Source organism: Eulemur rufifrons, chromosome 23 (assembly GCF_041146395.1).
Source record: "Eulemur rufifrons isolate Redbay chromosome 23, OSU_ERuf_1, whole genome shotgun sequence".
Classification (NCBI taxonomy): Eukaryota; Metazoa; Chordata; class Mammalia; order Primates; family Lemuridae; genus Eulemur; species Eulemur rufifrons.
Genome location: NC_091005.1, coordinates 30,407,201 through 30,431,134, shown reverse-complemented (window position 1 = coordinate 30,431,134; position 23,934 = coordinate 30,407,201). Strand labels below are relative to the sequence as shown.

At 38.9% G+C, this 23,934-nt stretch overlaps 1 protein-coding gene across 2 annotated transcripts in view; it reads left to right on the top strand.

Annotated features, from left to right (window-relative positions):
* The first annotated feature begins 2,257 nt into the window (after positions 1-2,257).
* LONP2 (lon peptidase 2, peroxisomal) overlaps positions 2,258-23,934 on the top strand; it is a 105,209-nt gene continuing 83,532 nt past the window's right edge. Inside the window, exons 1-5 of one of the 2 annotated variants that reach the window (XM_069456583.1) lie at positions 2,258-2,562; positions 9,607-9,841; positions 13,379-13,510; positions 14,715-14,837; positions 17,790-17,953. In XM_069456583.1, the coding sequence (XP_069312684.1) occupies positions 2,330-2,562; positions 9,607-9,841; positions 13,379-13,510; positions 14,715-14,837; positions 17,790-17,953 (887 nt within the window). In that variant the 5' untranslated portion in view covers positions 2,258-2,329. The remainder of the gene's footprint in view (positions 2,563-9,606; positions 9,842-13,378; positions 13,511-14,714; positions 14,838-17,789; positions 17,954-23,934) is intronic. The other variant, XM_069456584.1, reaches the window with a different exon arrangement.

Here is a 23,934-nt window from a genome sequence, read left to right as displayed (position 1 = left end):
AGCCACAGTGTCATAAAAGGTTCACATTTAGATTCTTCGTGGCCTCTCAAGGAGGCTGACACAGCTCATCACAGAGATACAGTGACAGGATTGAAAGATGTTCATCAAGCAAGCATGTTAAACCTGGGCCCATTCCCACACGTACCTTCTGTAGTGCAGCATGAATTTGTATTTTAAAAAATACATACAGCAATTATTGTGTGAGCAGAATACTTACACAGCATTGTTTAATGTTGTTGGTGCATGTGTGTATATTAAAAGCATTAAACATTTTAAAACACTTAAGTGTTTTAAAAATATACCACAGTGTTTGTAAGGCGGTTTTATAAGTTCTTTGCTAAAACACTGGGAGCCTCAAAGAATGCGGCCCCCACCCCCTTACTCTTGGAGAGACCCTTGACGAAAGGTAAGTGATTGTGGACCTGGGCAATGCATATTTCACCTCCATATCTCCCCCAGAGCTGACCACAGGGTAGGGGACATAGTACACATCCAGGGAAATGACCATGAACCTGTTAATTACACCCAAATCTTCAGCTGCCAGCTCAACTTCTCTGTAGGCTCTAGTGGCTCTGGCCTCAACCCAGAATAATCCTTGACAACTGTGTTTCCTTCGATCTTCACGCCCAATCCATCAGCAGTTCTGTTGAAACTACAACAGAGCCATCAAGCCATCAAACATAGCTTGACTCCACCTGCTCCTAGTCTAAGTCATCATCACTTCTTGCCTGGACAACTGCAACTAACTCTTTCTGACCTCTCTGCTTCTGATCTTACATCCTTACATTCCACTCTCCTCATGGCAGCCAAAATGAACTTTTGAAAACATAAGCCAGATAATCACCTTGAAATCTCCTATGGCTCCCATCAGGCTTAGCGTAAGAGCCAAACTCCTTACCAGAGCCTACGTAGCCCTCTACAATCTGACCCTGCCCCCTTCCTATTGCAAAATGGTCAAATCTGAAACAATTCAAGCAAAGAAATACATAATATTATTGGATTACAATCCATAAAAAATAAATATTCACAAGTCTATACTAACATCAATAAGTAATTAAGTAAATAAATGGGGGATATTGGGTAGCTTTTTCTTACAGTAGAATTCTAACTAATAAATATAGAATTACCTCCTCACAAGATGCTTATTAACTACAAAAAGAAAAATAATTTATAGTGAAGAAACCCAGGCCAGGAGTGGTGGCTCAAGCCTGTAATCCTAGCACTCCGGAAGGCCAAGGTGGGAGGATTGCTTGAGCTCAGGAATTCAAGACCAGCCTGACCAAGAGTGAGACCCGTCTCTACTAAAAATAGAAAAATTAGCCAGTCATCCCGGTAAACCTGTAGTCCTAGCTACTTGGGAGGCTAAGGCAAGAAGATCACTTGAGCCCAGGAGTTGGCGGCTACAGTGAGCTACAACAATGCCACAGCACTTTACCCAGGGCGACAGAGTGAGACTGTGTCTCAAAAAAAAAAAAGAAAAAAGAAACATGGCAGACATCACTTTCACCAAGTACTCAAGATTAAAGTCTCCATTAATGAGACATTTCATCATCCTGTATCACAACAAGGTTACAACATTATTTCTATGGTATTTGGCCTCAAAAATGCATACCATTGATTTAATCATGAGAAACACCAGATAAATCCAAATTAAAGGACCTTCTACAAAACAACTGACCGATATCCTTTAAAAGTATCAAGGTTTTAAGAAATAAAAACAAAGGATTGAGGAATTGTCACATATTGGAGGAGACCTAGGAGATATCATGACAAAATAAAGAGTGGGGTCCTGGATTGGATCCTGGACCAGATCCAATTAAGGACATTAGTGAAAAAACTGGCAAAATTTGGGTAAGGTCTATGGAAGTGATAATAGTAATGTCGATTTCCTGGTTTTGATACATGAAGTATGATTAGGTAAAATGGTATCAGCGCAAGCTGAGTGAAAGGGATATGGGAACTCTTTGCTATATTTTCCCAACATTTTTGTAAATCTAAAATCAATTCGAGTAACAAGTTAAAGACATTTCAAGTATATACAATTCAAACCCAAACATCCTTCCTAACGCCCTCTGCAAGTGAGCGTAACCGAGGCGCAGGTGACAGAGGGCTTTGGTGCGCCTCTTTTCGCGTATCTACGACTCGGAGCGCCGCCGGCCGCTCGCAGGGCAGCGCGAAGCTGCGGCGTTTGAGCCTGGGGGCGGACCGTAGCGCTGGCCGGAAGCGGCGGGGCGGACGGCCGCGCGGTGGGGTGGCGGTCGGTAGCTGAGGCCGTGCTACGGCGTCTGTCCGCTCCTTTCCACAGCCCCCAGCGTGAGCGGGCGTCGCCATGTCGTCGGTGAGCCCCATCCAGATCCCCAGCCGCCTGCCGCTGCTGCTCACCCACGAGGGCGTCCTGCTGCCTGGCTCCACCATGCGCACCAGCGTGGACTCGGCCCGCAACCTGCAGCTGGTGCGGAGCCGCCTGCTCAAGGGCACGTCGCTGCAGAGCACCATCCTGGGCGTCATCCCCAACACGCCCGACCCGGCCAGTGACACGCAGGACCTGCCGCCGCTGCACAGGTAGGCCCGGAGCCCCGCGGCGGCGGCGGCGGCCTCCTGCGGCTCCCGCGCAGGCCAGGCCGGCCTCTGAGCGCGGAGGTTCGGCTCGGGGCAGCCTTTGCGGCTGGGTTCTGCCTCTTCAGCCTCCTCACGTGAAAAATGGGGGTGACAGATAAATACCGGGTGACCCCTAGTGAGATAATTCATGAAGCAGTTCGTGGCACCTGGTGAAATCTCTGTACAATTACCTGTCGCTTTTGCTGATGATACGATTGATTCTCCTCCCCGCCCTTGGTCTTCAGTTTCCTAAGCCAGTGCTCTTAACTTTCCAGGCCCTTCCTTTCTCCCAGGATAATTTCCGCCTTCTCTTTCCTTCCCTTTCCCCATTACCCCTTCCCCCAATCCCTTTTCTTCCTATTCCCCGCGCCCCTTTTCTGCCTCCCTCCTATCATTTTTGTTCTCTGAGACACTCTACTTAATACCTTTTCTCTTTTTCCTATCCTGTTCCTAAACTGCAGCACCCCTCCCGTTAACTTTTGGGTGCCTTCTACACTCCTTGCCACCCTTTTCCTTCTCCTCCTAGTACTTGTTTCCCTTACTAAAAGTGTCATTCCTGCTGCCATTTTTCCCTTGTTTTCCTTTCTGGAACTTTCCTAGCTTCTCACCTCTGCTCCCTCTTTCATATCTCAGCATTTCTCTTCTTAGGCCCCAGGCTTAGGTTGCCCTAGTTGTGTGACTTTGGATTGAGAGGCTTGGTGTGTATCTGTTTCTTTCTTGATCTGTAATTTGGAAACTAACAGCATCCATCTCTTAGGTGTGTTATGAAGCTTAAATAATGTGTATAATCTGCTTTACACCCTGCTTGATGGATGGTTGTGCTGTCCAGTACTGTCTAGTGCATGTGGCTGTAGAGTGCTTGAAATGTGGTTCATCCAAATTGAGATGCTAGAGTGACTGGTGGTCCTGGTTTGCCAGGACTGCCATGGCTTTGGCATTGAAAGTCCTATGTCCCAGAAAGCCTTTCACTCCCAGGCACACCAGGGTGACCTGTCGCCCTAAATATGCTATTAAGTGTGCAAATACACAACAGATTTTGGAAAAGCTTAGTATGAAAAATGTTTTGTTGATAAATTTTATATGGATTAAATATTGACATGGTAATATTTTGACCACTTGAGGTTAAATAAAATATTAATACTAAGATTTCACCTGTTTTTATACTGTGGCCACTAAAATTATGTATATGGCTTACATTATGCTTTTATCGGACAATGCTGGTATTCTGTCAACAAACATTATCTTCAAACCCACCTCCCAAGCCACTGCCTCCTATCCTTAACTGTGCTTGAAGTGTTTTTCCAATATAGAGTTGCTCCTTCCCCTGCAGTTATCTCTCATTTTTTAAATTAGGTTTTCCTGACTCTGCATGTCATGAGGGTTAGAAATGCCTTATTTTTACTCAAACTCTTGTGACTACGCACATTTTTTGAGCACACTTTGTAGCTTCAGATTCTCAAAGGACACTGGTACCTCTCCTCTCCCCTCCTTTAAAAAAAAAACAAACAAAAACAAAGCAACAACAACAACAACAAAACCCATAACAGCCCAATGTTAGTTCACATTGTAAAAGCCTTGCTTTTCTCAAGCATGGAAAACATTTTGGCTCCCAGCTGATCTGCTCGAGTTGTTGCCTAAGCGGAGTTGGATGCTTTTCAAGTTTTAGTACTCTTTGATAAATTGTATTGGATTCTGATTTCCCAACATATGACCCCACTCTTTGAACCTCTGTTTATTTTTCCCATAATTTTTTGCCTTCTGTGCCCAGGCACTTAGCTGCTTGTTGAGGTAAGAGTTCTCATGGTTATATGTCTTATTTCTTCTGTGCCTATATATTGATTACTTATGGGTACACTGTGAATTTTAAAAGAAGAGTTAGTCATATTTTATTTTATTTTTTTTTGTCACACAGAGTTTTTCACTCTGTGACCCAGGCTGGAGTGCAGGAGCCTGGTCATAGCTCACTGTAACCTCAAAGTCCTGGGCTCAAGCAGTTCTCCCTCCTCCGCCTCTCAAAGTGTTGGGATTACAGGCATGAGCCACTGTGCCGGCCTAATTTTATTTTTTTAGAGACGAGTCTTGCTATGTTGCCCATGCTGATCCTGAACTCCTGGGCTCAAGCAATCTTCCCACCTCAGCCTCCCAAATAGCTGGGATTACAGGCTTCAGCCACAGCCCTGGCTTAGTCATATTTTAAGTTTGACTATTTGTTAGTGTTACTCAGGCAAGACTTTGAGAATTTTTAGTTTGTTTTGTGTAAATCCTTTCAAGACAACAGTAACTAAATTCTTCTGCCTGGAAGTAAGCACTAGTAATCAGGTAATGTGTAATCTGAGCCTTAATATTTCATATTGTTGCCTTTGTTTTAAATGAGTAGCAATGTCAAAACTTAATTATTCAAACTGGAAAACATACGTTGAAAAGTCTTCATAGAATTCCAGCATTATAAGGACCCATCAGACCGTCTAGTTATCCTGGAAATGTTTGCTACTTGAAAAGTCTGTGAGGATAGATTGTACCATACTCTTTGGCAATAGGTTCCAATGTCTTTTTTTTCTCTAAAATGGACTTTAAAACACTCTTTACTTTAAAAAAAGAAAAAAACTTTAATAGTACAAATATTGAGTTATCCATAGCATTAGTCTGTTTTTATATACAAATCCATCCTTCCCCAGTTACCTGTTTTTCCAGATGGTAGCAGTGCCCCAGAAGGAGGGCAAGGGGCTCTGCTCTGTCTCTTGTTTCCTTTACACCATCCGGGTGACACTGCTGCAGTCTTCAAGGAGGAGCAGAAGTAATTTGCTCCCCTGTGTTCTTTGCCACACACAGGAGCAGGGCCAGCTGTTGACTTGCTTGTGCTACCTCCTTTGCCACTTGGAACAGCACAGTCTCTCTGCGTGCTGGTGTGCGGGCATGTTGCCTGACAGGAGCCTTTTAAAGGAAGAGCTTTGGATTTGCCCTGCAGTATAGAACTTGGCTCCCACGCCAGCTCAGGACACCCTGTAGTTCTCTGTTTCACTGAACTGTATTTTTAGTGGTTCCTGAGTGACCCATTGTTTTCTTAAGGAAAATGGATGATAATTTAGCACTACCTGTACGATATCCTTTCATGCATTTTTAGATGATCATCCATCTGGTCTTCTTCCAGCCTTAAAATTCTTCAGGGTACATGACTTCTAAATTATTATTAATCATGATAAATCTTGTGAGAAATCAAATATTCAAGAAAAATAGGGTGACACCAAAACAGAACTAAAAAGATATTTCAGTGGCTCTTTTCCAGAAATGGGTAACTTTTCTTTTGTTTCCAGAACTTTGGTAGAAGTGCTTCTCTTCGTTAAGTAAATATAAAATGTTAACATTGTATATTAAATAATAGCTATGCTTTCCAGTGGCTCAGCTATTTAGAAGCTATGTTAGTAAGTCTTTTATACTTCTTATAGGTACAAATTTATATTGTTCATTGTGGTGGGAAGAGAGTAAAATTTCTCTTAACACTTAATTCAGGAAGCTTATTTCTATTAAATTTCCTTGTAACCGTGTATAACTAACTTGTTATGTCTTTTTGAATCTCAGTTACTCATTTGTAATAAGGACTAGTGCTACCTTCCTCATAGGGGTGAAAGGAGGTATAAAATGAAATAGTATTTGTGGAAGCCTTTTCTAACTGCAAAGCATTCTAGATGTATATGCTGGTGGTGTTGTTATTCCTCAAATGGGGTAGGTTTAAATGTAGATTTCACAAATGGGGGTTGAGGTGAGGAGTAGGGAGGGCCTGTATTCTTCCAATATGGGCCAAACTGAACTAGCATTATTAGAAGGAAGGTTGAAGATTCCAAGAAAAATGGAGGGCTTTCAGTAAAATAAAAAAAAAAAAAAAAAAAAAAAATTCTGGGTATATAGACCAGAATTTAGGTATTTACCTAATATCCTCATCTTGGAAAACTGCTTTTTCTAGGAATGCTGTTTTTAAATTTTTCCCACCTCTACAGTTGATGGTTCTTAAATACTTTTGGAACACTTATATTATTTAGATCACCTTCCAAATTATATAAATCATACCCATTGTAGTCAGACCTTGTTTGGATTAAAATAATATTTTAAAAACTGAGGGTAGGCCGGGCGCGGTGGCTCACGCCTGTAATCCTAGCACTCTGGGAGGCCGAGGCGGGTGGATCGCTTGAGGTCAGGAGTTCGAGACCAGCCTGAGCAAGAGTGAGACCCCGTCTCTACTAAAAATAGAAAGACATTATATGGACAACTAAAAATCTATATAGAAAAAATTAGCCGGGCATAGTGGCGCATGCCTGTAGTCCCAGCTACTCGGGAGGCTGAGGCAGTAGGATCGCTTAAGCCCAGGAGTTTGAGGTTGCTGTGAGCTAAGCTGACGCCACGGCACTCACTCTAGCCCGGGCAACAAAGTGAGACTCTGTCTCAACAACAAAAAAAAAAAAAAACAAAACCAAAAACAAAACAAAACAAAAAAAAAAAACAAAAAACAAAAAACTGAGGGTAGATTCCAGTTAGGAGTTTCAAAAATTCTTTGACCTGGAACATCGCAGGAATTAAGATACAGAGTTACAGAGCTACTAACTAAAGGGAAAGACGCCACTCATTCGCAATTTAGATGTGTTGCAAAATTAAAATGTTGCTTTTTGATCATACCTAATGCACATAATAAAAGAGCTACAATACTAAGATGACTAGCTTGATATAAAGCCTTTTGTGTATCATAGAAGGAAAGTATTAGATTAATTGGATAATTTATTTACCTATTTTTATATATAAAACCTAGGGCCTTATATACAATAGATCCTTTTTCACAATGCTTTTCACTCAAAATGTCTTTCATCAGGAATTGTTTATAGCCATCTATAATTTCACAGGTGTTTTTTTTTTTTTTTGAGGGATACATTCTACTGGTCAGCTCTAAGTGATTTCAAGTAAAAACCAATTAACACGTTTAAAATTTTTGTATATGGCCAGGCGAGGTGGCTCACGCCTGTAATCCTAGCACTTTGGGAGGCGATGGGGGAGAATCACTTGAGGCTAGGAGTTGGAGACCAGCCTGGGCAACATAGCAAGCCCCCGTCTCTATGAAAAAATAGAAAAATTAGCCAGGAGTGTTGGTGCATACCTGTAGACCCTGCTACTGGGGAGGCTGAGGCAGGAGGATTGCTTGAGCCCAGGAGTTTGAGGTTATAGTGAGCTATGATGACACCACTGCACTCTAGTCCAGGCAACAGCAAGATGCTGTCTCAAAAAAAAAATAAATAAAACCTTTATATATTTTGCCTCATTAGAATGAGAGGCATAGTGTAAATCCAACTCAATCTCTTTTAAGTTTGGAACATCTTCCTTCCACAGTTAGCAAAAACATTTTAATTGTTTTGAAAGAAAACTCATTTTTTTAGTTGCACCTTTTATTGGTAATGTAGCCCAAATTTATATCCTAATCTGGAGGTTTGAGTTTGTGTCTGTCTGTCTCTCTCTCTCTCTCTGGTTTCTCCTTTATAAACCCCTTAGGCCAAGGATCCAGTTTCTTGTCTGTGCCTGTTTCTAATATGCAAACAGAACTGTGAACTCTTTCAGCATTGTGCACTCATTGGTGAATATCTGCAATAAATTATAGTCTAAATTGGTCTCTAATCAATTTAGATATTGCTAACTTTCTCAGGCAATCTGAGTTGGTTTTCAGGAAATGACAAATATAACTTATTATTGATTAGTGACTGAAGAAAAGGAACCACAACACAAATAAATCAAAATGATAGATAATTGCCAAATCATTTCAAGATTTTAAAGTATGTGGCTTTTTCTCTCACTTTTTTCTCTTTCCCAATTGTTTGGCTTAAGCTGTTGTTTCAGTCAGTTTTTATTCCTTGTACACATGATAATGACTAAAAGCTGATAAGGATGGACGAAGATCAAAATAAGCTAAGTGGCAGAAGGCAGCCAAAAGTTACATGTAATCCACAGAATGAATAATTGATGAGGAAGTAATCAAGAATTCACTGTATATAGAAGTAGGCAAATTCACTGAAATGTTCACATACTGTATTTGCATGTGATTCACTATATTTGAGATGGGCAGGTACTGTATTCTAGTATTACCATTTTCCCAGCGTGTTAATTGGGAACTCTAGTCACTTTAATTTTAGTTTCTTTTCTGGAATTACCACCTTTCCTATGGCTAAAGGGAGAAAACACTATTTTAATTTGAGATCTGGAAGCGTCTTCTGAATGTTGATATTTTATATAACTGGCTTAGTTTGGGTGAGACTTTCTATGAATCAAGTTTATATGTGACTTGGTCAGGGTTGTGTGTTCTGATAAGGAGCTGAGACTTAAATAAAACTTTTGCGACTATTACTAGGTGAAGGTGGTTACCACTTAGAACTAGGTTTACACCTTCTTAAGATGCAGTTGTTTATTTAGCTCTCCTCAGTCCGTGGCAGTGTGTTGTCTAGAATATTTAGCTCCCACATTTGGAAATTTAGCATTAATTCCCAGATTTTGATAGTGGTTTGTGATAAGGTGGATATGTAGAAGTTTTATAGATAATGTGAAAAAAACCGGCTTGATTTTAGTCACAAAACTTACTAGAACAGAGGTTTCTTAGACTGGTTTATTTTGTTTATATTTAAATATATTTAAAATAGTAATATTTATTCTGGTATAAGATTGTCTGATTCCTATTTGGCAAATTTAATTTAAGCTGTATAATTATCAGCTACTTTTGCTCTTACTTTTTTTGCCTAAATAATACAAAATGTTTAGAAATTCCTGATTTTTAAAAGAGGTGCTAATTATACTGAGATGACTTGTTTTGCCCCTTAGCTGAGAGCAGCGACTAAATAGATCACATACTCAATGCTAAATTAGAGAAATAATTTAGATGTTCTTTGCTTTTAAATGCATTTTTCAGGAAACTCAACTCTTTTTGAAGTGAGTTTCTGTTCTGCCATATTGAATATTTGTAATACTGATGTTTTGTGTGTCTTTCAGGATTGGAACGGCTGCACTGGCAGTTCAGGTTGTGGGCAGTAATTGGCCCAAGCCCCACTATACTTTGCTGATTACAGGGCTATGCCGTTTCCAGATTGTGCAGGTTTTAAAAGAGAAGCCATATCCCGTTGCTGAAGTGGAACAGTTGGACCGGCTTGAAGAATTTCCCAGTACCTGCAAAACTAGGGAGGAGCTAGGGGAACTATCAGAACAGTTTTACAAATATGCAGTACAAGTGAGTTGCTTTTATTTTTTTCCTTAAAACCCTTTTTTCTTTGGTTCCTTTGCTGTCCTAAGATATGATGAATATGCTGGAATGTGAAGTATTAGGGTGGCGTACGTTTAAATGATTTAGTAATATATTAATTCCAGTTTGTTTTTGTCTAGATTGTACCTAAATCATTCCAGGACATATTAGCCTACCCTTTCTAAAGTTTTTCCAAAGAGTATTTCTAGAGCTTTCCTTATAACTTTCAGTGTCTCCAAATCAGATAATTATTAAACATAAATATTTAAAGCTGAAAATTAAAATACTGCACAGAAGCTATTTGTCACTAAAATATCTAGACACCAAATTATATAAGTTATATTGCTTCAGAAGTCAAGGTCACGCTGTGCTTGGCCATGCTATACAAGATTAAGCCCATGGTGGACTAATTTCAAGTATGGTTAAAACCTTGATTAACTGCAATACTGGGACAGAAGCACATTTTAGGCACTCATTAAATATATGACACCTTAATTGTAGGTTTGAGGTTTTTTATTAACTCTAGATAGAACAGAAAGCTCCTCTTCCACCCAATTTTGTTTCAAACCTTAATGAAATACATTACAGAATTATAAGATGTAGGCTTCTACTTTTCTATTGATATAATCTAGTGACTATAACTGGATTTATGAGGATCAGATAATGTCTAAATGTCTTAATTATAAACACCACTAATCATTGAAAAGTGTGTAGGGCAAGTGTTCACAACCTATAGTATTTGCACCTGATGTGGCTTTTGAAGTGACTCACTTCTAGTGTGATGAACATAATAGAAAAATAAAAAATTTGGAGCTGTACTTCTATGGGGGCTAAAAGAAAGAACTCACTCTGAAGAAGGTAACTTCAGTTTGAAGATTAGAGTAAGCTTGAAAACTGTTTAGGAATAAAGAAGATAGAGGGGAAATATAATAGAATTTCCTCTTCTTTTCTGGGGTTATGCTCCCTGGTCTTTGTATTTCTGTTGGACATAGCTTTATAGTTTCTTTTGCTTTGCCTTTACTTCTTTCCAGTTTGGATATACAGAAACTTTTTAAAAAGGAATTTTTAGAGAGAAATAAATCACCATAAATTTTACTACCATCATATATCTAATTTAATTTTTGTCTTCTGGTCTTGGTCCATATTCAGTTTTATATTTTGCTTTCATGTCCATGTCTAGTTTTCATATAGACACTTTTGTAAATTTCTGGACTTGACGTATCATAATATTATCATTTCTCTTTTTAGACATTGTTTCCAATTAATGCTTCTCTGTCATCCCCTCTATATCTGCTTCTACAGCCCTTTTCAGTAGACTTCTTCAATAGCCTCCTAACTACCACCTAGTTTTTTCTGTCTTTAACACCACTTATTTACTGAGCAGGAATAGGAGGTGTTTAAAAAAAAAAAGTGTGGGGCATGCCTTTCCCTTGAGTTAAAGACCAAATTTATTTATTTATTTTTTAGGTGCTTAAAACAGCATTCATTATGACCTCACAAGTTTGTAGGTCAGAAGACCAGGTGGGCTCCCCTGGGTTCCCTGCTCAGGCCTCATCCGGGCAAAATCAGGGTCTTAGCCAGGCTGGCCTCTTACCTGGAGAAGCACTGCTTTCCAGGGTATTCAGGTGGTTGGCAGATGCAGTTTCTTGTGGCCATAGGACTGAGGTTTCTTTCCTGGCTGTCGGCCAGGGGTCACTGTCAGGCTCCTAGAGATGGCTCTCTGGTCTTGTGCACGGCCCCCTCCTCTTCAAAGCCAGCAACTGTGCATTGAATTCTTGTCACACACTGAATCTTTCCTACTTTCCTTCCACCCCCAAATTTCTTAATATAACATTAAGACCCTTTGCAACTTGTGTTAGGCCTACTTATCTTGCTTCAACTCTAGTTCTCTATTTACGCCCTAGTTCTAGCCATACTGGGCATAAAAAGAGTTTCACATCTTATCATTTCATGTCTCTCTGATTCCACCTTCTGTTCTCTTCTGGGAGTGCTCTTCCTTCTCTTAATTTTTAAATTCAATTTATGCTTTCCCAACTCCTGTAGGCTGTTAGTACTCCTTTTTCTGAGCCTTCACCATCAGTTCTTTATGCATGTCATTTAATATAGTATCACATTGTATTGAAATGGGTATTTTTCTCCTACCAAACTTGACTTTATCTCTGCTTTAGCCATCCTATAGTGAGCAGAATATTGCGTCTGGTGAGTAGTTTATACTCAATAAATGTTTGGAGAATGAGTTTTAACTTATTTTCATGCGATGAATTTCTAGTAGCAAGGGTCTTCAAATTTTATTATCTACTTCTCTTACCTGATTAGCTTCATCATAATTATACCTTAATTTCCTTGATTCTAGCCAGGTAATGATTAGGTTCCTAAATTACATTGTGGTTTGAGAGGTTTGATTATTACTGACATTGTGAAGTCTTCAGTTGACAAAATAAGGATTTGATACATCATTTGCGAATTAGTGTGAACTAAGTTTTGCTGTTTTAACTACTCTGAAATCTGAGTCACATAACATAACAAAGGTGTATTTCTTGCTCATGCTTCATGCCTAAAACTAGTGAGTGTGGTGATGTGCCTGTAAGAGTCCCATAGGGACCCAGTTGGATAGAAATTCATCTTAAAACATAGTTCTTTATCACTGAGGCAGGAAAAGGAAATATGGCAGATCTCCTGCTGGCTTTTAATGTTTCTGCCCAGGAGGGACTGTCCCTTTTTCTGTGTTTCATAGATCAATGTAAGACTCATAGCCATATCTCTGTTCAAAGGAGGTGGAAAGAACAGTCCTACCATGTGCTCAGAAGAAAGGGGGAATCTTTGTCAGTAGCCCTAATGATTATCACAGTTACTGAGAGCTTGCCTTGGACTTAATGGGTCTTAACTCCAGGATGTGCCCTGGACGTTGTTTTTCTAAAAATCATTCATAGTTAGTGCTCAGATTCTAGTTAATCTAAATGTTAAACTAATAATCAGTATTTCAACTTCTGATTGGCTATAATAATGGCATCAACTATGTTAAATTTCCAACATCTAATAATTATATTGTTATTATGTAAGAAAACATGCTTGTTCTTTAGAACAAGGGTCATAATGTCTGCAACTTACTCTCAAATGTTCAGCAATAATAACGTGTATGTGTATGGAGAGAGAAAGCAAATGTGGCAAAATCGGTGAATTCAGTTGGTAAATCTGGGAGAAGGATATACAGGAGTTTGTAGTACTATTGCTGCAACTTTTCTATACGTTTGAATTTTTTTCAAAATAAAATTAAAATAGCACAAATTCACAAAGCCTTTTATAAATATCAGCATTAACCACTTTTAAACCATTTTTGTGTTTTATTGTGATTAATATTTTGTAAGTACTTCTCCTCTGAGACCTATAAAATGCCTGAACTGTATTAATCAGTGACCTTTCAAAAACAAACACTGAGGCCCAAACTTTAAACCTGTTTGGAAGTCTGATTTTTTTAATTCACAAATAATGCCAGATTTCATTAAAAAGACTTTTTTCCCCCTCTAGTTGGTTGAAATGTTGGATATGTCTGTTCCTGCAGTTGCTAAATTGAGACGTCTTTTAGATAGTCTTCCAAGAGAAGCTTTACCAGACATTTTGACATCAATTATCCGAACCAGCAACAAAGAGAAGCTCCAGGTACAGCTCCCTTCTCGAATGCCATATTGCTTTGTCACTTTTTATTTAGATCTAGATAGTGAGTAGTTAAATTTTAACCTTCAAGAAAAATATTCTGGAGACTCAGAGGAGTAGTTAAAATGCTTGTATACTTAAATTGATGTTCAAAAGTTACTGTTTTATATTTTTGTTTACACAAGCAGCTCTTTTATTTGCACAACCAATATAGTAATTGGTCATTTATGGAAAAAATAAGGCAAAGAATCATAAAAAGATAAATATTTAATTTAAGTATATAAACACACTTTGCCTTACCGTTTTTGAAACTTGGAACCATGGCCTTTCCCTTGTGTATAGATCTGCTTTCTTAGAAATTTCATAATGTTTCTTATATAAATCTCACCTGTGATACATTATTTATGATTTTCAGTTTCTATTTATTTAAAGTGAAATCACTTTTAAAGACACTTGAAAAATAATCCAAGTGTAGAATGCTAGATTTACTTGACTTAATCCCCAAACTATAAAACTTTGTTTTCTTGTACACTTATTTTTAATGTATTTTTAAGTTGTCTTTTTTATTAAATCTTCTTAGAATATTTGTTAGTTTTCGTTGAAACAACCCTTTATTAGTTATTTAATGTGTAAATCCAACAATTAAAATTAGCAAATATAACTACTACAAACGGGTTGGTTATGGATACAAGCATTCAGCCAGCCTGGTGGGAGCAGAGGAGTGTGGGAGTGCCCGGCGGGGGGCGGCATCAGATGTGTTTTACTGAAGGAACCACGAGCAGCGGTTGCTCTGACACATCATCAGTGGGGGTTGGTTGAATGCTTCTATTCGCTTGTGTATAAACATTTACTATTTTGAACCTAGAATTTGTTTAGACCTAACATGTAGATACATTCTGGGCTTTAAGAGACTAATTTCCAGAAGAAGTTTGGTTCTTCAAAAACCAAAACTGTGTGTTTGGTTTTTGATCTTGAAATACATGAGTGGCTTCATTTTTAAATGAAAAACCAAGATCCTTTTTCATGTCTTTTTTTACAATCCTAATATTCATCTCAAAGAACATTGTGTTAGCCATAGTGTAGCTGTAAATAGATAGGAATTGGTTTTTTCTTTTTTTACTTAACAGTTTGAGCCATGGCTCTGACTGTCTGTTTTTGGAGTGTGTGTTTCTGAGGGAGAGATTCTATTAATTGACTCACATTTCCTTAGATTTTAGACGCTGTGAGCCTAGAGGAGAGGTTCAAGATGACTATACCACTGCTTGTCAGACAAATTGAAGGCTTGAAATTGCTTCAAAAAACCAGAAAACCCAAGCAAGATGATGATAAGCGGGTAAATATTTCTTTCAATCCAGTTTTTCAGGCTTGTGTGGTGTGGCTTGATTCTGTTTTTTTGAAAAAAAAAATTGAGGGGAATAAAGAAAGGAACAAAGAAGAAAAAATTCATTGTCTTTTTCCACTGAAGTCACTGATAAAATTTAGGTGTTTCCCTCTAGTGCTTTTTCCATGCCTGGATTTTTTTTTTTAAGGCATATAAGCATTTTTCTCAATTTTTTTGTTTTTTGTTTTTGTTACCATCTAAAGGGATAAATTATGAGCCACTTCTTCTTTTGTCAAACATTCTGTGTTGTTTCCAATGTTTTGCATATTTAAAAAACTAGCAAATAACTATGATGATTGTCTTTGAATATAATATTTTTTTTACTACATAATACAAAATTATTTCGTAGGAGGACTGTGTGTTGTGCCATAATTTGATTTACTTTTTTGTTTTAACTTATAAAAGTTGCAGTTTTTATTTAGTCAAACTCTCAATCTCTTCCTGTCTTCTAAACTTAGAGTCCTCTAACCTCCAGTGGTTTGATAAATATTCACTTTTCTTTTAGTTTTCCTTTAGTCAATTTTTTAAAAAGTATTTAACCCATATGTTATTTATTTTGTCCTGTTAATAAGATGAAGACAGTAGTTGTGTTTTTCCCTCAAATAGCTTTTGATGTGACTCAATACCACTAATTAAATAATCTTTCCCTTCCCCACTATCATACTAATGTATATATGATCTGTTTGAAGTTTACTTTGAGCTGTTAATTTTACTATTTTTATGTCTGGGCGGAGTTAAGTTCAGGAAGATATATTTGATGTGAACAAGATGTGAAAATGGCAGTCCTTGGAAGGCTGTTGGAGATGCAGAACTCGGACTTCAGTGAAGTGTTGAGAATAATGTTAGTGCTTTGATGGTCATCAGCACGGAAGTGTTTCTTCACCAAAGGAAATACACTGTAGAGAAAGAAGCGCAGAAGGAAAGGACTCCTCCTTGGTGGAACTAGAGAAGGGGCAGGAAAGTAGGCTGAGGAGAGAGACAGGAGCAGTGATCACCATGCTGGTAGTTAGTACTCTGGGACCCATGCTGGTAAACACTATAAATATGGATTATTTCTGGCTTGAGATCAGATCAGTGACTTAATTATTCATTTTGTGTAGAAAGACAAATCCACATACACTCTGCACTGAGAGTCACAGAAAACTGCAGCTTACTGTCAATAAAGGTTACCATCACTTAAAAAGAAAGGTGTTCAAAAGTGCACCAGAGGCCGGGCGCGGTGGCTCACGCCTGTAATCCTAGCACTCTGGGAGGCCGAGGTGGGTGGATCGTTTGAGCTCAGGAGTTCGAGACCAGCCTGAGCAAGAGCGAGACCCCATCTCTACTAAAAATAGAAAGAAATTATATGGACAGCTAAAAATATATATAGAAAAAATTAGCCGGGCATGGTGGCGCATGCCTGTCGTCCCAGCTACTCGGGAGGCTGAGACAGGAGGATCCCTTGAGCTCAGGAGTTTGAGGTTGCTGTGAGCTAGGCTGACGCCACGGCACTCACTCTAGTCTGGGCAACAGAGTGAGACTCTGTCTCAAAAAAAAAAAAAAAAAGTGCACCAGAAAATGATCAAACAAGAGACCGTTATTTAAGAATGTAGAAATCAGAGGATAACACTTGGAGTTAGTCTAAAATTGTCTCTTTGTCATCCCCCTAAGATTTGAAAAGCACTGTTTTAGCAGTCAGAAGAAAAATGCATAAAAAGATACTTTTGCCTCAACGATGAAATCATTGATATGCTTTTTTAAATCTCACTTTTAAAAAATATTTTATTTTCAGTTTTTTATCCTTTAAAATATTTTATTAATTTTATCTAATGACTTGTATAAGAATAAAATATATTTAATGTTTATTTTTATAAAATGACAATTTTATTTACTGCTTTATGTTTCAAACTTTTTATATTTGAATGTATTAGATAATTTCCCATTAGAAAAGTAAATTCTAGAGGCTTGTAAATTAAATATGAGTATATTTTGCTCCAGTAATGATCGGAGTTGATTCATGAATTTCAAAGAGCACATAAGGTAGTTTTAGAATATGGTGGAGAGATCATGGAGAAAGAGAAGACAAATAGAGGTCATTTTACTTGGCACAAAAGATGGTCATTAGAGTTGAAAGAACGATTTCAGCACGATGAGGACAAAAGTCAGAGGCCTCCTGAAGTAATTAATGAGGAAGGGGAAGTGGTGGTTATTGCTGCTTGTCAGAGAAGCAGAACCTCCCAAGGGAAGTAAATAGTGTAGTAGTATCTTACTGGAAGGAATTGTAGGTAAGATAAAATATTTTGAAAGGGAGAAGACTTTATGTATTGGAGACAGAATAGAGCCAGTGGTAGAAAGGTCAAAGATGCTAGGGAAAAATTTTGTAATGTAGGAAAAATGGAATTTATTCTGTCACAAAATGGTAATCAGTAACATATATCAAGAAAAAATAGTGGCTGCAGTAGTAATTCTGACATGTTTTAATTATTTCTAGTGACTAGTTTCTTGAATTTTTTTTCCCATGCAATATTTTTGTAAGCATATATCAAAGAATTATGTCTACCTTATGTTGGTCTACTTTTAAAATTCTGCTGCCTCCACATGTACATATGTTTAGACATAGTATTTTTTCAGTTATCACTGTATTCTTCACATGCCACTGTTTTCTTATTTAGATAATAAACTCTAGAGGGTAGGGACTGTCAGTTTCTCTTTGTACAAGAAAAGTTTGGGGAAATCTTGACAGAATAGGATATATAGGTTGATTGCATTATCATTCTGAACTTTAGTTCCTTACCATGTTGACTGTAGCTATAAAAAGTGTTTATGCTAATTCAGCACCAATCATAACTTTACATGTGAATAACTAGGTACCTCATTTCCAATTTATTTTGACATATGGTTTTACTCTTGTACTTTCTACATTAGGTTATAGCAATACGCCCTATTAGGAGGGTTACACACATTCCAGGTACTTTTGAAGATGATGATGAGGATGAAGATAATGATGACATTGTCATGCTAGAGAAAAAAATACGGACATCCAGTATGCCAGAGCAGGCCCATAAAGTCTGTGTCAAAGAGATAAAAAGGTAAATTATGTAAGACATTTATTCATTTGGTTTATTAATGTTAAAAATTGTTGCCTGTGGAAACTTGATTCCGCTACTTTGGGTCACAGACTGAAAGCTGAGTCATCTGTTTTATATTCTCTGCTCTTCTTTCCTGATGGTTAATATGCTCATAGACGACCCATTCATCTTATCTTTCCATTGCCAATTCTTATCTTTTAAGGCTTTCTTACTTCTCAGGTTATACCTTTGATCTATGGAATGTTTTTCCCTCTTCCTTCACTTTTCAACTGGAATCTAATTCTTAAGACATTCTTAATACTCCTGAATTAACATCATTTTCACTAATCTTTTTCTCAAATACCAAGGATAAATATACAATTCTTCTACCTACATTATGCTGTCAACATTGTAACTATTATAGCTGCCTTTTCATTGTCTAAAACAATGGACCATACTTCTTTGTTTTGAGAATTTATGTTCAGTTATCACTGTGTTCTTCACATATCACTGTTTTCTTTAGATTATAAATTCTAGAGAGCACAGACTGTCAGTTTCTTTTTGTATAAGACAAAATATGGGGAAATCTTGATGACAGAATAGGATATATGGGTTGATTGCATTTTCTGGATAACTTCAGGGTTAAATAGAAAATCATTTTTTCTTTACATGCTTATAACTTTATAACTATACTGCATTTTCTTTTATTAGTGAATTATAATGAGCCTGCTTCAGTGCTGGGTAACTTAAGATTTGACCTTCTGATGTTAAGAACATTAGCAAATGTAGTTGAGGGGTATTTTATATTAACTCTGACAAGCACTGCATACATTATGGAAGTTGCATTGTTATTAAATATCAAGGTCAGATAATAGAAATTGAGGCAAGATGTCGGACGAGAAAAACCACCAGCCAGAGTGTCTCTGCAAGAAAGAAAGATTTTTAGATGAACGTGAACAAAGCAAACAGGCAGACAAACATAGATCGCAGAAGGGTCGGAAGGAAGGGAGCCTTAAACTACAGGAGACTCCACGGGAAGAAATTGCGGAACAGAACTGGAAGGAGAAAGGCATCGGCAGGGTCTAAACCCCGAGAGGTTTGGAGACCAGCAACAAGGGTAGATGGAGCGGTTAAATTTCACCTCCCTTGCATCTCGGACTGCTGGTGGGCTCCTGAGCTGCTGGAGAGACCTGCCAACAACAGCCCAGAGACGGCTGACACCAGTGAGCAGTGAGCCTCTTGTGAACAGGACACCAGGCTCCCAGCTGCCTTGGGGCACCTCCTGCCCCACAGACCCGAGCCCGTCGGCATGCTCATATTGCTTCATTCTCCCCTTCCACTCCCCTACCTGCAGCTGCCGGGAGAGACAATTCAGCCACCACCCGGAGGCATCCACAGGGAACGGGACCTTTCCTATGGGGGCCCTGCAGCAGACTGAAAGGTACTCGGACTGTGAGCTCCCTACCCGCTCCCCTCCCCCCTCAGGGGCTGCTTGCCTGGTGACTCCAGCAGAGCAGGGCAAATCCCGAGGTGGAGAGACATTGATCCAGCATGGGCACCCTACGGGTGATTGGAGACCAGCATTCTTCTCCCTGGCATGGTCAGGGATTGATCTCCAGGGCCTAGGGGACAGGCCTGCAGGCCAGATCCGGTACACCCAGGTCTTCATCACATTGCCCAGAGGCACAGAAAAGATATTTGTGAACTAGTGTGTATTCACAAGGTGAACACAGGTGTGTGTGCCTTCAGGGATAGATCAGAGTGGATCCTAGTTGCAGTGTGCTCAGGGGGCATCCCTGCCACGGGAGGGCCATGCTCCCAGCTCACATCACAGCCAGGGGAGATCTTCTGGCTTGAAGTCCTGCCTGCTGGCAGATGCCGGGAAGAAACCTCGGAATAGGGGAGGGTTGAAAGAAGCGAGGCCTGCTCCAAACTGTGGGTCTCAGACAGCCCCCCCTCCACACACACGCTTTTTGGCTGAGTGGGGCCATTTCAGCCCTTCCCTGGCAGCTTTGCCCAGAAGCAGAGAACAGACCTTTGACCACTGCTAACAGCATCTGTGGAGCTTGAGGGCAGGCTCAGCTGACCCAGCCCTTCCCAGCCTCACTCCGCCATCTCCCCCCACTGAGTTCAAGAATAAGGAGACACTTGGAAGCCCTAGGGCCCCACCCACCACCTGAGGCACTAGAGCTGGTCCCAGGACCCCAAAACAACATTGCAGCTTGTTCCTCCCGGCAAGCACCACCTACTGGTAGGGAGGTCAATTTGCATACCCTCTTACTGCATTTACAGACTCATCACACAGGGTGTGGTCGATTCTCACCCACAAGCACCACCTACTGGCTCAGAGACTAAACTGGGCGTGTCATTGTCTAAACTAAAATCCAAAGAAGCAACAGCTGCTACAGATAGGAAGGAATCAGTGCAAGAATTCTAGAAATATGAAGAATCAAACTGAAAGCACACCCCCGAAGGGGAGCACCAGCTCTTTAGCAATGGATATCAACCAAATTCAGAACACTAAAATGACAGAAGAATTTCAAACAAGGATTGTAAGAAAATTGAATGAAATGCAAGATAAAATGGGTACCCAACACAAAGAAACCACAAAAAAAAAAAATCCAGGACTTAGAAGAAAACTTCACTAAAGAAATTGAAATATTAATAAAAAATCAAACAGAACTTCTGGAAATGAAAAATTAGTCAAGGAATTACAAAACACAGTGGAAAGCCTCAAGAATAGGGTAGATCAAACAAGAAAGAATATCAGGGATTGAAGATAACACCTTTCAATTAAGTCAGTTGCAGAGAAATAAGAGAAAAGAACAAAGCCTGCAAGAAATGTGGGATTATGTGAAAAGGCCTAATGTGAGAATTACAGGCATCCCTGAGGGTGAAGAAGAAAATACACAAGGGTTGGATAAACTATTTGAGGATATAATGGGGGAAAATTTCCCTGGCCTTGCTAAAAATCTAACTATCAAGGTACAAGAAGCTCAAAGGACTCCTGGGAGATTCATTGCATACAGGAAGACACCACACCGTATGGTCATCAGACTGGCCAAAATAAACACAAAAGAGGCCCTCCTACAAACTGTAAGGTGAAAGAAACAGGTAACCTACAGAGGAAAAGCCATGAGACTAACTGCAGACTTCTCAACGGAGACCTTACAAGCCGGAAGAGACCATGACTCCATTCTCACTCAAGTCAAACAGAATAATGCCCCGCCTAGAATCTTGTACCCTGCAAAACTAAGTTTCTTATATGAAGGAGAAATAAAGACCTCAGACAAGCAAAGACTGAGGGAATTCATCAAGACAAGACCTGCCCTTCAGGAAGTATTCAGAACAACGTTACACACGGATCAGCACAATAACACTCACCAGTGTAAAATCATCAAAAAGCTAAAGGCCAGATACCGCAATGGCTCAAGAGAGAAAACAAGGCAACAAAGTTCAACTCAACAGGATGAACAGAAATCTGCCCCACTTATCAATTCTCTAAACATGAATGGCTTGGACTGCCCACTAAAGAAACATAGGCTGGCTGAATGGATAGATACACACAAGCCAAATGTCTACTGTCTTCAGGAAGCACATATCTAACCCACAAGGATGCATTCAGACTCAAGGTGAAGGGATGGAAAACAATATTTAATGGAAAGGGAAGCCAAAAGAAAGCTGGCGTACCAGTTCTGGTTTCAGATAACTTAGTCTTCAAATCAACAAAAGTAATGAAAGACAAAGGTGGTCACTGTATAATGGTGAAGGGGGTACAATTCAACAAGAAGACATAACAATTCTAAATATTTATGCACCTAACTCAGGTGCACCCAGATTCATAAAGCAAATTCTACTTGATCTAAACAAAATGATAAGCAGCAACACCATAATAGCCAGGGACTTCTACACCCCTCTGACAGAACAGGACAGATCCTCCAAACAGAAAATAAACAAAGAAACAATGGACTTAAATAGAACTCCAGAACAAATGGGTCTGACTGACATTTACAGAACATTCTACCCAAAACCCACTGAATATACATTTTTCTCATCAGCTCATGGGACATTCTCTCTAAGATTAACCATATCCTAGGCCACAAAGCATGTCTCAGCAAATTTTAAAAAACAGAAATTATACCATGCATCTTCTCAGACTACAGGGGAATGAAATTGGAAATCAACTCCAACAGAATCTCTTCTTTACACAAAATCATGGAAACTAAACAACTTTCTGCTGAATGATTATTATGTTAAGGAGGAATAAAGATGGAAATCAAAAGATTCTTTGAACTAAATTATAAATGAGACACAAGTTATCAAAATCTGTGGGACACAGCTAAGGCAGTCCTGAGAGGAAAATTTATAGCCATAAATGCCTACATCCAAAAGACAGAAAGATCAAAAATCAACAATCTAATGAACCATCTCAAAGAACTGGAAAAAGATGAGCAAACCAACCCCAAACCCAGCAGAAGAAAAGAAATAAAATCAGAGCAGAACTAAATGAAATCAATAATAAAAAAAACTATATGGAAGATTAATGAAACAAAAAGTTGGTTCTTTAAAAAAATAAACAAAATTGACATGCCTCTTGCTAGATTAACCAGAAGCAGAAAAGAAAGGACTCTAATAAGCTCAGTGAAGAATGAAAAAGAAATTACAACTGATACCACAGAAATACAAAATATCATCTATGAATACTATGGAAACCTCTATGCACATAAACTTGAAAATGTGGAGGAAATGGACAAATTCTTAGAAACACACAGCCTCCCTAGGCTAAATCAGGAAGAAATAGAATTCCTGAACAGATCAATATCAAGTACTAAAATTGAAGCAGCAATAAAAAACCTTCCTAAAAAGAAAAGTCCCGGACCAGATGGTTTCACACCTGAATTTTACTAGGCCTACAATGAAGAACTGGTGCCTATCCTACAGAAATTATTCCACAACATTAAGAAGCAAGGAATCCTCCCCAACACATGTTATGAAGTCAGCATCACCCTAATACCAAAACCAGGAAAGGATGTAACAAAAAAAGAAAACTGCAGACCATATCCTTTATGAATATAGATGCAAAACTTCTCAGCACAATCCCAGCAAACCAAATTCAGGTGCTTATCAAAAAAATAATCCATCACAACCAAGTGAGCTTCATCCCAGAGATGCAGGGATGGTTCAACATATGCAAATCTATAAATGTAATTTGCCATGTAAATAGAAGCAAAAACAAAGATCTCTCAGTAGATGTAGACAAAGCATTTGACAAAATTCAGCACCCTTTTATGATAAGAATGCTTAAAAAAATAGGCATAGACAGGGCTAACCTAAAAATGGTAGCAGCTATATATGACAAACCCATAGCCGAAATCATACTGAATGGGGAAAAATTGAAAGCATTCCCACTTAGAACTGGAACCAGACAACATTGCCCTCTATCACTGCTTCTATTCAACATAGTGCTGGAAGTGCTAGCCAGAGTAGTCAGACAAGGGAAGGAAAGCAAGGGCATCCAAATGGGGGCAGAAGAAGTGAAACTATCACTCTTTGATGATGATATGGTCTTATATCTAGAGAACTCCAAAGATTCTGCCAGGAGACTACTGGAATTGATAAACAAATTCAGCAAAGTCTCAGGTTATGAAATCAATCTACACAAATCATGAGCATTTCTATAGACCAACAACAGTCAAACTGAGAACCAAATCAAAGAGTCAATCCTCTTCACAATAGCAGCAAAGAAAGTAAAATACCTAGGAATATATTTAGCTAAGGAAGTAAAAGAGCTCTTCAGGGAGAACTACGAAACACTGAGGAAGGAAACAGCAGAGGACGTTAACAGGTAGAAAACTATACCATGCTCATGGGTTGGCAGAATCAACATTGTTAACATGTCTACACTACCCAAAGTGATCTACAGATTCAATGCAATCCCTATTAAAATACCAACATCATTTTTTGCAGATCTAGAAAAGATAATTGTACACTCCGTATGGAAC